This window comes from Arvicola amphibius, chromosome 10 (assembly GCF_903992535.2).
Source record: "Arvicola amphibius chromosome 10, mArvAmp1.2, whole genome shotgun sequence".
NCBI lineage: Eukaryota > Metazoa > Chordata > Mammalia > Rodentia > Cricetidae > Arvicola > Arvicola amphibius.
The window spans coordinates 97,033,528-97,047,663 of record NC_052056.1 but is presented as its reverse complement, the minus strand read 5'-3'; the positions used below and the strand labels follow the sequence as shown (position 1 = coordinate 97,047,663).

The following is a 14,136-nucleotide window of genomic DNA, read 5'->3' as shown; positions in this document are numbered from 1 at the left end:
GGTTAGAGGAGATGATTCTTTAAGTAAAGTGCTTGCCATAAGGACCTAAATTTGAATTCCAGAACCCATGTAAAGGTGGATTTAGTAGCATACATCTATAATCTCAACACTCCCATGGTGAGATTGGAGGTGGAGACAGGAGGGTCTCCAGAAGCTTGCAGGCCAGCTAGTCTGCAAATCCCATATCAAAGTGGAAGGCAAAGTCTAACATCCGAGGTTGTCCTCTGACTTCCAGACATATGCTGTGGCACATACATGCCCATGTTCACACTTAAGTACACATACTGCACACACACACACACACACACACACACACACATATAAAGATAAACAAATTAAAATAAAAATTAAGATTTATTTTACTGAATGCGACCAAAGAAAGCATCATCAACTGACCGCAATTAATTTGAGCATGTTTGACAATGCAGGGTACTTGCATGAATTTGAAAGAATGGGTAATAGATGACAAACACTCCGGCAGTGGGCTGCATGCCAGCCTTTTTCAACCCTTGCCATTCCGATGGGCTCTGCAATGCCTGTAGATATGTGACTTTGTGGAACTTCACAACCATGACATATGGAAGCTTCTAGCACGGACCACCGATGCAGAGGTGAGTGAGGTACAGCAGCACTGTCCCTATATTTAACCTGTGTGTCTCTCTTCATGGTGTTCTGATGCTAGCTGAACTTCAAATCCCGCTAAAAGTTTTTGAGAATACTTTCAGTTGGTTCTAAACTGGTGTGTTTCCCATTTCCTATAAGGAGAGGGTCCAATACAATTTGAATGTATATTTTTATAAAAAAATAATATTTTTATTATAAGCCAGGCATAGTGAGACACACCTTTAATCCCAACACTTGGGAGGCAGAGGCAGGTGGATCTCCATGAGCTTGAAGTCAGCCTGGTTTACATAGAGAGCTAGTTTTTAAAAAGGACATGGTGTATTACTCTGTTGTCTAGGCTAGCCTCGTCTCAGTACAAGTGAAATGTAAGCATCAGCACTCAGAGACGCTGATATTAAACGTGCTCCTTCCAACATCTCTGGATGATCTACACTCAGAGGACTCCTTACTTGCCAGGGCTCTGTAAGAGTCCCTAGATTAGCACATTTTCTTCACCTGTGTTGAGAGTTCTGGCAGACACTGAGATCTGACTTGTCAAAAAATTTCTCATGTTTGAATTTAAATGGCATCCCAGCTATAAGTTTTTCAGAGAGTGAGATTTTTTTTTATGATGGGAAGCTTTTCTGCATTGTTTACATTGATGGGATTTATGCTTGAATGTCATCTCTTTTTTGTGTTAGAGCTTTACTACATCCTTATATTCATATGCACAGGGTTTCTCACTTATATGTATTCACTGACTTGTAGTGAGGTGTAACTTATACACAGCACCCCTACCATTTCCTATGGCTTCTCACCTGTGTGCACACTCTGACAGAGAGTGAGGCGTAACTACTGTATAATCCTTTCTCATACTTTTACATTTATAGGATCTATTACTGGCATGGGTTTTCTGATGTTGGCTAAGGTGTAATAGCAACACATTTTCCTGCATGCATGGTGCTTCTCACCTATGTGAGTCCTCTGTTAATTCTGACTAGTTTAAGAAAGTTCTTCATAATTTGCATCCCTATATTTCTCACCTAGGTTGGGTTTCTCAGCTCTGTGTGTCTTCTGGTGGCGTGTGAGGTATGACTTACGTGAGAAAGTTTTCCCACATTTCTTACATCCAAATGGCTTCTCGGGTTTATGAATTACCTGATGCCGAGTCAGATATGCTTTAAGATAGAAAGTTTTCCTGCATTCTTTACATTCATAGGGTTTCTCGCCAGTATGAGTTGTCTCGTGTTGCATCACTTGTGACTTGCGAGAAAAGGTTTTCCCACATTCTTTACACTCGTAGGGCCTCTCACCTGTGTGGGTTTTCTGATGTTGAGTGAGGTGTGACTTACGGGCAAAGGCATTCCCACATTCTTTACATTTGTGTGGCTTCTCGCCTGTATGGATCTTCTGATGTTGAGTGAGGTGTGAATTACGGAAGAACGCTTTCTGGCATTCTTTACACTCAAAAGGCTTCTCCCCTGTATGAGTTCTCTGATGTTGAGTGAGTTGTGCCTTCAGGTAGAAAGCTTTCTTACATTCTTTACATTCGTAGGGTTTTTCAGGTGCATGGATTCCCTGATGCCGGATAAGGTGTGACTTGTGGCAGAAAGCTTTCCTGCATTCTTTACATTCATGGGGCTTCTCCCCTGTATGAGTTCTCTGATGGCGAGTAAGTTGAGACTTATGGGAGAAAGTTTTCATACAATCGCTGCATCCATAAGGTTTCTTAAGAGTGGGAGTGTGGTGTTGAGTGAGGCTTGATATATAGAAGTAAATTATGCATTCATTTTGCTGTACCTCTGTATGCGCTCTCTGATATTGAGACAGTAGAGGATTGGGGTAGAAAGCCTGACTGCATTCTCTGCACTCACAGGATTTATCATCTGTATAAAGTCTCTGATGTTGGGTGAGGGCTGACTTATCACAGATGGTTTTCCTATATTCTTCACACTCACAGGGTTCCTCACAAGTGTGTGATCTCTGGTGGTTGATGTGATGTGACTCATGGTAAAAGGTTTTCTCAGACACTTTACCTTCACAAATGTGTTTCTCAATGTGCGTTTTCTGATCAACCGTTTGTAGTTCAGCATCCAGACAGAAGAATTTGGTGTTTTCCTTATGTCCCTGGGGCTCTCTCTCTGCATATGCTTCCTGATGTTTCTTAAGGTCTGATTCGTTAAGCATGGGTTTCTCAGAATCACATTTATAACCTTTTTCTGCCATGTGCACGTTGTCATGGTTACTGAGTTCAGTCTTGCTTGGGTGTATTTTATGATCTGTATTCCATCCCAATGCTTTCTTTCTTAACTGAGTCATATGTTGGGCAGGATGTGCCACTTCATCCAAGGATTTCTCACAGTCACTGAATGTACTACTAGTTGCCTGAACATGAAACTTCTTAGGTTTTGTGTGGAAGGTGTCATCTGGCCCAAAATACTGAAAATGAAACTCTGAACACTTCTCCTTGCTGTGGTGAATGGAATGGTCAGGATACAAGAGAACGTCCCATGTTCCTTTTAAATCGTGAGTTACTTCTGTTCCCTGCCTCTCCGAAGGCTCACTAGGCAAAGGTACATCTTGCCATGGATTAACAAGCTCCTGATGGAACTTCCTATAATAGACTTCATTTTTCATGTTCACATTTGAAATGCAGTTTGAGTCCGCATTGAATATGTTTTCTACTTCAACCATATCTTCATTTGGTGTATCTCTCTTGGTGATTTCAAGTCGACCCAAATACTTCTCTTGAGCCTGCTGTCTTGTTTCCGTCAGGGCATCCCATTTACGGGCGTCTAAAAATGGTCACAAAATGATCATTTAAGAAGTGATACATGCTCTTAAGAACAATATTAAAAAGTTGCATTTGATATTCACAGCTATTTACATAAATTTGACCATTGATCTGAGAAAGTACATAATGTCACGTTTACTAAAATTGTATCTGGGGATGCATAAACTTTTTTTTTTTTGGATTTTCGAGACAGGGTTTCTCTGTGGCTTTGGAGCCTGTCCTGGAACTAGCTCTTGTAGACCAGGCTGGTCTCGAACTCACAGAGATCCGCCTGCCTCTGCCTCCCGAGTGCTGGGATTAAAGGCGTGCGCCACCACCGCCCGGCTAAACTTTTTTATATTATCTTGAGTATAGTAGTGATGGTGATGTGACCATATTCTAGAGTGAAATTGACCATATTGTTAAAACAAAAACCTGAGAGTTAACTTCACACGTTCATAACGCATAGGTCAGTAGGCGCCTCTGAAATCTTGCTTCTTTGTTTCTCCAGGCAGGCTTTGTCTCTTCACCCCATAGGAAACCTGCTTCCTATAAGATCTCACTTCTTGTGCTGTCAGGTAACTGACTCTATGTTTTGTTCTTTCAGATCCTACTCCCCTTTGATGGCTGCTACACTACCCCTCCTCTCTGGGATACTGCACTCCCGAGTCCTCAGTAGGCCCTCTATTTCCACAAGGTTCCAGGCTCCTCTAGGATCTCCTTTCTTATTGTTACTAGGTAGAACCACTCTCCTCACCCCATAGACCTTCTGACTCTATAACTAGCTTTCCTAGGATCTTGTACCCCCAATCCACCAGCTGATCAGAGCTTAGCATGTAGGTATGGAGAGATGCCAGAAGGCCGTGGCAGAGAGGACCAGCAAGAGTTGTGCTGATCACTGGATGACGGTTAGCATAGACAGTGGAAGACTCTTAAAAGACTACTAAGGACAGCCCCTGCAGCCCTCAATTCTAAGCCACAGGGCAAACAAGGTCCCGACCCTCCTACAAATTAGTCCTCTCTTGAACAGTTCACATGCCTCCAAGTGAAAAATAAAGGGATCTGAGCATAAAGAAAGAGAGAGTCAACAAACACATTACTTCAGATGCAAGTCCCTGCGCAGAAATAAACATAACTTGAAAATCACGACAACTTGCACCCTCCCGATTACTAACGCCAGAGTCACCACCCCAGCGGAATGACCTGGAAAAATTCCAAGGCAATAATTCAAAGGAAGGATAGTAACTATGTTCAAACAACTCAAAGAGGTACGAATACGTTGCAAGAAAATAAAAATAGAGCTGAATGAAATGAGGAAGTCAATCGAAGACATGAAAATAGAATTCAACAGAGAGACAGCATTTCTGAAGAAAATCCAAACTGCATCAAATGCTAGAAATTAAAAAAAACACTCATTAAGTAAAATAGAAACTTTGGTGGAGAGCTTCATCAGTAGAATGGACTGTGTGGAAAAGAGTTTGAGGGCTAGACGACCAGGGAGAGGAACTGGATTACCCAATAAAAGTCAATGATAAATTTTTTAAAAATGAATAGAACATGGGAGTGCTTTGCAACACCATAACAATGCCTAACTTCTGAATTATTGGGCATAAAAAAAGAAGAATACCACACCAAAAGTATAGATATAAAATCATAAAAGAAATGTCCCCAAAATCAAGAAAAAGATACACCTCTCCAGGTACAAGACACCTACAGAACAGCAAGTAAACAGGGACAGAAAAGCCAGCTGGACCGGGATCAAACTGAACCCTCTGACTGTGGCTGACAATCAGGGAAGACTGAGAAGCCAATGATAATGGCACTGGGATTTGTCTCTACTCCATGTACTGGCTTTTTGGGATCCTAGTCTGTTTGGATGCTCACCTTCCTAGGCCTGGATGGAGGGGGGAGGGCCTTGGACTTCCCACAGGGCAGGGTACCCTGCACTCTCTTAGGGCTGGAGGGGGAGAGGGAGTGGAGGAGCAGGAGGGAAATGGGAGGAGGGGAGGAAGCGGAAATTTTGAATGATATTATTTATAAAGCAATACAAAAATAAAATAAAATAAGAAACTCTCCACAACATACCATAGTTAAAACACTAAAAACAGTAAACGGCTTCCTGCTACAGCTCTACAGTGCCAGAATGTGCTGTTCTGCTCGAGGGAGGAAAAAGGCATCAGCGGCTTCGCTCATTGCTAGACCCTGCAGGTTACACTACTGACCTGACTGGGGCGATGTGCCCCGGTACAGCACCAGCTGTGATAGGGAAGGGGATTGCCAACAACTTTTTTGCCTGTATATGAGGCTTACATTACAGAAGTATTTTATGCCCGGTACAATAAACCTCGTCAAAAGCTCATAAATGTTAGTATGTCTTTTTTTTTTTTTTTTTTTAGACCAAACCAGTAGTGAAAGTCCAATCAAGAAAAATTTGGAATCAGATGGATTCCTGCTGAGTTCTCCAAAACCTTTAAAAAAAGAGCTGACAATGCTGTCCTCACACTGGTCCATTAAGAGAGGAACACCACACCCAACTAAAGACATTGACACTGTCCTGATACCCAAATCTGGGAAGGATACAAGAAAATCATAGGGCACTTTTCCTGATGATCGCAGATGCAAACATCCACAGTTAAGATTCTTGCAAATCCAACTCGAGAGCACATTAGAGAGATCACACACAAACTGAACAGCACCATCCAAACAAACTTGATACAGACATGATAAATAAGGACAATTGCCAGCCCTGCCAGTCCCTGTGGTAGTGACAGGCAATAAACAGTGGTAAATAGACTGTGAGCTTAGAAACAAAAGTCAAACAAATAATAAAAAAAATGAGCTAAAGGAAGGATGGAGAGAAAGAGATAAAAGAGAGAACTGAGGTTAAAGAGAGAAAAAGGCCAGGCATGGTGGGGCACACCTTTAATACCAGCAACCAGGAGGCGGGGGCAGATGAATCTTTGTGAGTTCAAGGCTAGCCTGATCTATATAGCGAGTCCAGGAGAGCCACAGGTACATAATAGAGAGATCCTGTCTTAAAAATAAAATAAAATGTTGTCCTCCCATCACCTGAAAAGTGTGTGGAAGAAGAGATCATGTAAGACTAAAGAATTTCATACAAAGTAATAAAAAACACATAAAAGTAGAGACAGGTACAAGGAAGAGTAAAAATAAAATAAAACTTAAAAAATGAAAGTGAACAGTAAAACTCAACAAAAAGAAAACAAGTCAGAGAAGAAACTAGTGAAGATTTTCTTTTTTCTTCTTTTTTTGTTTTTTGTTTTGTTTTGTTTTTTAAAAAAAGGGTTTTCTGTGTAGCTTTGGTGCCTGTCCTGAAACTAGCTCTTATAGGTCAGGCTGGCCTTGAACTCAAGAGATCCACTTGCCTCTGTCTCCTGAGTGCTGGGATTAAAGGTGTGTACCACCACAGCCTGGCTTGGTGAAGGATTTAATCTGTTCTAACACTGCCTCTAGCAGCAACGGTGGAGACTGAGGTTGTGCCTAGAGTCTTTATCACACTATCCGTTGGTACTAGTGGGTACTAGGTGCTGGCAGAGGGCTGGGCCCATCAAGGTTATGTCGTGACAGGGTGGCATTTCATTTAGAAACTTTCCTGTTTGCAGAAAAGAGCCATTGCTAACCTCAACCAACTTGGGTGTGTGTGTGCCAAGCAAGATCCTGCTTGCTCCAGAGACTAGTTAGTGCATAGAGGGAAGGTGATGCCTACTTGAGTCTAATTGATGTTTTAGACTGTGTGAGCAGGCTGCTGACAGTGCTTAGTCTTGCTGTTAATTCTCTGCAGAAACCCAGAAGGGACTGGAGCTCTGTCTTAGGGTTTCTATAGCTGCAATGAAACACCATGACCAAAAAGCCAGTAAGGGAAGAAAGGGTTTATTTGGCTTACATTTCCACGGCATTGTTCATCACTGAAGGAAGAACTCAAGCGAGGCAGGATCCTGGAGGCAGGAGCTGATTTAGAGTTCATGGAAAGGAGCTGCTTACTGGTTTGCTCCTCATAGCTTGCTCAGCCTGCCTGCCTTCTTTCAAAACCCAGGACCAGCCGGGTGGTGGTGGCGCACGCCTTTAATCCCAGCACTCGGGAGGCAGAGGCAGGCGGATCTCTGAGTTCGAGGCCAGCCTGGTCTACAAGAGCTAGTTCCAGGACAGGCTCTAGAAACTACAGGGAAACCCTGTCTTGAAAAACAAACAAACAAACAAACAAAAAACCCAGGACCAACAGCCCAGGGATGCCACCACCCATAGTGCTTTGGGCCTCCCTCACTGATCGCTAATTGAGAAAATGACTTACAAATGGATCTCATGGAGTCATTTCCTCAACTGAGGCTCCTTCTTCTCTGATGACTCTAGCATGTGACAAGTTGACATAAAACCAGTCAGTACAGGCTCATACCTCACCATAGAGGGCGAGCCCAGCAGACATCCTCCACCCTTGATTTTACTCTGGTTTACGCTTCTCAGTGATTCTGCACCTGACCCTGCTCATCAGCACAAAAATGGTCATTTCCTGCATAGAAACTTGGCAAGTGTGCCCAGCGCTTCCTCTATTTTGTAATCATTCAAACTTTTCAGGCCCCAAGCAACAGCAGCTTTTTATGGTACCCCCCCCCCCAGGAATGTACAGAAATGCAAAGACTTCTACATAATAATGTGCAGTGAGGAAAGTTAACAAAACCACTGCAAGCACTGGATGGGATATTTACAGAACTCCAGAGTGGAGGAATGTGGGTCTGCTGGATTTGGGGCTCCTTTGCACTCTCCAGGCTGGGTGTGGCTTTTGGTTCCCCTCTCTCTGAAGGGATGAGGTTGGACTTAAATGGCTCCTATTCTTCTCTGCATTGCCTTTCTGTTTCCTGTCTTTCAGCTATACTCACAATATCTTCTTAATCACATGGTTCACACTCTGTCCTCAGAATATGTTCTCTCCTTTGTTACATGCTGGTCTCCTATTCCCAAGTCAGCCAAAACCTAACTGCCACTTTACTCCTGAGCCTCTGATTAGTTCTTCTTGTTTTCTTAAAATTTCCACTGGCAACTACAACAATAACCGCAACACTAAAACTTCCTGTAGGCCACTGTGTTTTACGTTTGTATATCTACACGAACTAAGATTGCTGGTTTTGGTTGCTGTGATAAAACATCATGAACAAAAGCAACTTGGGGAGGAAAGGGTTTATTTGTTTTAAACATCTTGCTCATATTCCACCACTGAAGGAAGCCAGGACAGGAAATCAAGGCAGGGACCTGGAGGCAGGAACTGAAGCCGAGACCACGGAGGAGCACTGATTACTGACTTGCTCCCCATGGCTTGCTCAACCTGCTTTATCATAGCACCCAGAACCAGCTGCCCAGGAGTGGCACCCACACAGCAGGCAGAGCTTTCCGTACATCAATCAAATCATTCAAGAAAATAACCCACAGGCTTGCCTACCACCAAACTGATGGAAGCATTTTCTCATTTGAAGTTCTCTCTTCTCAGATGACCCTGGCCTATATTAATGACAAAAACTCTAGCCAGCCCAGTCATGATCCAGTGTTTAGTTTGTAAGTGAGTAATTCACTGGAGGTTAGTTCACTTGATGCCTTTCCTAAATAGAATCTCATGCTTTTTCCTCCCCTCTTTTTTTAAAAAAATCTTTCTGTGACTCTTCTTTCTTTTACTTTTCCTTCTCATGCTACATTGCTATTCAAACAATTACAAAGACAACAATCCTTAAGCTAATCAAAGAGCAACAACTGAAATAAAACCCAACATGTCAACAAATGCCTAATAGAAATTAGTCTCTGGAAAGGAGGAAAGGGTAAGTGAGGGGTGGAGGAAGGGCTGGAGCTCAATTGCTAAAGTGTTTTCCTAGAATGCATAAAGCTCTGAGTTTGATCCTTAGCACTGCAAAAAATAAATAGAAAAATAGAAAAACATATTTAACCAAAAATTTGCGTGAGAAATCCCACACAGCAGTAGTGAGTTTGAGCAGATACAAGGATACTTCAACAACAACAACCAAACCAAACTCAACCAATACATACAGGGAAGTGGTTTAACATATAGACCCTGATTTGGAAATTGTATAAAATAAGTGTCTGATTCAAGAGCTCACTCCGCTTCGGTCTGACTTTGATAAAAAGCTGATGAAACATCTCAAGATGACCAACAGCTGAAGAGCGCATTTCTGGCTGACTCTGTGCCACAGCACTGACTCACCTGGTAGGCACTGCTCTGCGACTTCGGCACCACTCCACGGCGCCAATCCTTGTTCCAACTTGGAGATCAGCTCAGGCTTGGCTAAACAGTGCCCTGTAAATGAGAAATAATAAAAGCTTAATGCCAAGTCAGGTTTCTGAACAATAGACAACAGTCCCATTTGAGGATCTTGGCCACACGACTGAATTAGAACTGGCGTTAGAGTGGGTTTGCACTGCAGGCTTCACTCCCTGGAATGTCACCTTATGGGGAATTACATTGTACAATACATACCCCAACATAATGATGTAGTAGGAAAACTTGAAAGAAACAGAAAAAGTGAAGAAAAACAAAGAAAAAGCCAGACACTGGAATGGAATGCCTGTCTTAGGGTTTCTATTCCTGCAATGAAACATCATGACCAATAAGCACATTGGGGAGGAAAGGGTTTATTTGGCTCACACTTCAGCATTGCTGTTCACCACTGAAGGAGGTCAGGGCAGGAACTCAAACAGGGCAGGAACCTGGCAGCAGGAACTGATGCAGAGGCCATATTCAAAACATACTTCAAAGACACAGTACTACTGACAGTATAGACTCAGCATAGAGACATACACCAGTGTGAAGTAGAGACCTAGATACAGCTCTGAATACATGCAGCGTTATACTTTGTATCTAAAACGTGTCAGAGATCATGGGCTGTCATGAGTAGCTTGTGGTGCTGTTGGGACATGAAACCCAATAGAAGGAAATGAGGTCACAAGGATGAATCTGAAAGTGATAATCAGGACAGCAGTTTTTCCTCCCTTCGCTTCCTGGCTGCAACGAGGTGAGCAGCTTTGTTCTAAAGTCTGTGCTGTGCCATGACGTCACCACAGGATAAAAGTGACATGACCAAATAATCACTGACTGAAACATCTGAAAAATGGAAGCCCAAAGAATTCTGTTTCTTTTTTTTTTTTTTTTTTTTTTTTTTTTTTTGGTTTTTCGAGACAGGGTTTCCCTGTAGTTTCTAGAGCCTGTCCTGGAACTAGCTCTTGTAGACCAGGCTGGCCTCAAGAATTCTGTTTCTTTCAAGATGCTCGTGTCAAGCATTTTTGTTTTCTGAGTGACAGAAATCTAATCTGTTCAACAAACTGATTTTCAAAACAGCCTTCCTGTACTTCCACTCAGGAATACTCATTAATAAGTCAAACTGAGAAAAGGCATCCCATTCCCCTAGCTCACCACGTACAGAAATCAACTGAAAATGATCAACAAAGGGAATGTAAGACCTGAAGCTATGAACTCACGCTATCCATGTGAAACTCTTCAGTACAATAGTGTAGGCAAAATGTCCTTTTTGACATAATTCCAAAAATAAGCCGAAACAAGCAAAAATCATTAGCTATTAAAATAGAACAATATAATAAATATATAATATAATTAATATAATTAATATAATTAATATAATATAATAAAACAATATGATATAAAAAGTCATTTTTTACAAAAGCAAGCTATCAGAATCAAGTCAAACATATAGAATAAGAAAATACTGCCTGTACTGGCTTTTTGGGAACCTATTCTCTTTGGATGGGTACCTTGCTCGGCCTAGATATAGTAGGGAGGTCCTTGGGCCTTCCCCAGTGCAATGTGCCTTACCCTCTCTGAGGAGTGGATGGGAAGTGGGGGGGGTGTAAATTGAGGGAATGGGAGGAGGAGAGGGAGTGGGAACTTGGATTGGTATTTAAAGTAAAAAGAGATAGTTTGTTTTTAAAAATAAAAAATAAAAAAAGACTCACAGAAAAGAAAATATAGGCCAACAACCTATCAACACAACTAACTTTTAAAATATATGAATACTTCAGATGCCTACAGGATAATGATGTGAACTGATGCTTCTCTATAAGGACACACAAGCAGCCTGAGGAATGTTCAACACCATTGGAGAATGCCTAGGACAACCACAAGGGTATTGGTGTGGGAGAATTGTCTGTAATCTGTCAATCATGTTTTAAATAAACACTGATTGGCCAGGCAGGAGGTAAAGGTGGGAAAACCAGACAGGAAGTAGAAATGATGTAATGAGAACAGGAGAACTGTGGGAAGGAGGAAGTTGATTCCTCCCACTCCTGCCCAGATCACCGAAGCAGCAGGATGTGATCTGCCCCACTGAAAAAAGGTACTGAGCCACATGGCTAACATAGATCAAAAATATGGGTTAATTAAGATGTGAGAGTTAGCCAATGAGAGGTTAGAGCTAATAGGCCAATCAGCTTTGTAACTTATAGAGATCTCTGTGTTATTTCTTTGGGGCTTGCTGGCTGTGGGGTACTGGGTGGGACAGAAACCCAAAGAAACAAGCAGGCCTGCCCCCCTCATGTTACAGGTATCAGCACACTGAAGCTAGAATGCTACCAAGGAAAAGAATCACAAGAGCTAGCAGGTCCCACAGACTGATGATGGGCAGATAAATTGGTACAGTCACCATAAAACCAGTACAAAGGTCCTCAGAGTTTAAAAACAGACTGGTACATGGACTGTTTGCACATATGTCCAATGGATATGTTACTGAAGTACTAAAAGCATGCATTTTTGTTATTGATTTCATATTTCCTTTTTAAAATGATTTATTTTTATTTTAAAAATTGTATGGACTTGTGTGTGTCTGTGTGAGGATGTGTACATGTGAGTATAAGTACCTACGGAGGACAGAAAGGGGTGCTGGATTCCCCGAAGTTGGGGCTATAGCTGGATGTGAGCCACCAGATGTACATACTGGGAACCGAACTCAGGTCCTCCGCAAGAGCAGCAAGTGCTCTTAACCACTGATCCATTTCTCCAGCCGGTTTTTCATTCTGAAATAGTCTCATGAAGCCTAGTTTGGCCTTGAACACACTATATAGATAAAAACAATTTTGAAATTCTGATCCTTCTGCCTCCACCTTCCAAGTGCTAGGCTTTCAGGAGTGTAATGAATGGTGGGTCACACTTGGTTTAAAACCTTTGGTCTTGTGCTCACTACAGTGCTGTCCACAAAGAAAAAAATGTGTGATCAATGTAGGTGTCCATCAACAAAGAGTAAAAACTAGTCTATATAAAAATGGAACTTTTTTATCAAAATAAATGAAAATTCTGTCCCAGTGACGTGGCAGGGAGGGTGTTACAGCTTTAGTAGAGCTAGTTCCTCTGTGATCAGTCACCACCATCTTGAAGTACAGCAACGGCAGCCTACAGGAGACACTGGCACAGTCAAGACAGCAGAACTGAGTGGACCATACAGCAAACATCTAGGTCTATGACGGAGGTTCTCAATCTGTGCGTTGTGACCCTTTGTGGTCAAATGACCCTTTCATAGGGGTTGCCTCAGACCATCCTGCATAGCAGATATTTACATTATGATTTGTAACAGTAGGAAAATTACAGTTATGAAGTAGAAATGAAAATAGTTTTATGGTTGGGGGTCAACACAATGTGAGGAACTGTATTGTACTGAAGAGTCGCAGCATTAGGGAGGTTGAGAACCACTGGTCTATAATAGTAATGGGAAATTAACATTCCCTCTTCAGATGGTCATTTATACCTCACGTGAAATTTCAGCAATGGCTTCCTCCTGCCTAATTGCACATGCTCTTAATAAGCTAGCTTTGGAGCTCCAGCAAAGAAGAATTGATAGATACTTCTGTCAGCTCCTTATTATTTGGGATGGGCAGAGTTCCTTCTATGTCTCTCCAGGAAAGCCACAATACATAAGTGAAATATATTGGGTAAAAAAAAGACAAAAATAAAAACTAAGAAAGAAATAAGGAAAGAAAAGAAACCAAATGGACCATGCTGCAAGTTCTTATAGTTGAACACTTAAGTTGAACTCAAAGAAGTAATGAACAGAACAGTGGTTACAGCATATGGGAAAGGTGTAGGGGAGGGGAGATGGTTAGTGCATCCTGGGGTACAGTGAAATGGAGGAATAATTTTTAATGGCTGTTTAGTCCAAATACTACATGTCAGTTGAAAATGTAGAATATCCATTAGTATGAACAGATATTACCAAAATTGTCAACAAAGAAGAAAGCAATTGCTACTGAGAGTTGCAGAGTCAGACTCACCCAGCCACACCAGGCTACTGTAGTTCTCCAGCATCACATCCCTATAGAGGGTCCTCTGAGCAGCATCCAGCTCCTGCCACTCCTGCCATGTGAAGTCCACAGCCACGTCCTCAAATGACACCAACGGCTGCAATGACACACTTCTCATCAACCCAAGTCCTTAGCCTTGAGAACACAAAATCAGAGTTCATGCATGTATTTGTATCTCTCTCTAGGTCTCTCTCTCTCACACACACACACACACATACACTGCATACTATTGTCTTGCTAGTATTCCATAGAAGGTACAGCTTGATTTATATTGTTTTATGTGACAAAGAAAATTGAATACAAATACCCTATCTCTGGTTAATTTATGGATTAAAAAAATTACAGAGTTTCCTAGGAATCACAATACAAACAAAAATCCATGGATGAATACACATGGATAAAAAGTTTTTGTTACTTTTTTAAATAAACTTAAAATAATGGAG

The 14,136-nt window shown here is 41.8% G+C and overlaps 1 protein-coding gene across 1 annotated transcript; it reads right to left on the bottom strand.

Annotated features, from left to right (window-relative positions):
- Positions 1-1,605: 1,605 nt before the first annotated feature.
- On the bottom strand, positions 1,606-13,811 carry LOC119824365 (zinc finger protein 157-like). Its single transcript, XM_038344486.1, has 3 exons — positions 13,664-13,811; positions 9,597-9,689; positions 1,606-3,398 (listed from the first exon to the last, which is right to left on the bottom strand). Exons 1-3 carry the CDS (start codon positions 13,809-13,811, stop codon positions 1,606-1,608), a joined length of 2,034 nt encoding a protein of 677 aa, XP_038200414.1.
- Positions 13,812-14,136: the final 325 nt, after the last annotated feature.

Bases quoted from the DNA above. Each gene is read 5' to 3' on its own strand.
- LOC119824365 (XM_038344486.1), bottom strand. From the start codon at position 13,811: ATGAGAAGTGTGTCATTGCAGCCGTTGGTGTCATTTGAGGACGTGGCT. The intron at 9,690-13,663 runs GTGAGTCTGACT...TCTCATTTACAG, and splicing joins CAGTAGCCTGGTGTGGCTGG to GGCACTGTTTAGCCAAGCCT. The intron at 3,399-9,596 runs GTGAGTCAGTGC...GACCATTTTTAG, and splicing joins CGCAGAGCAGTGCCTACCAG to ACGCCCGTAAATGGGATGCC.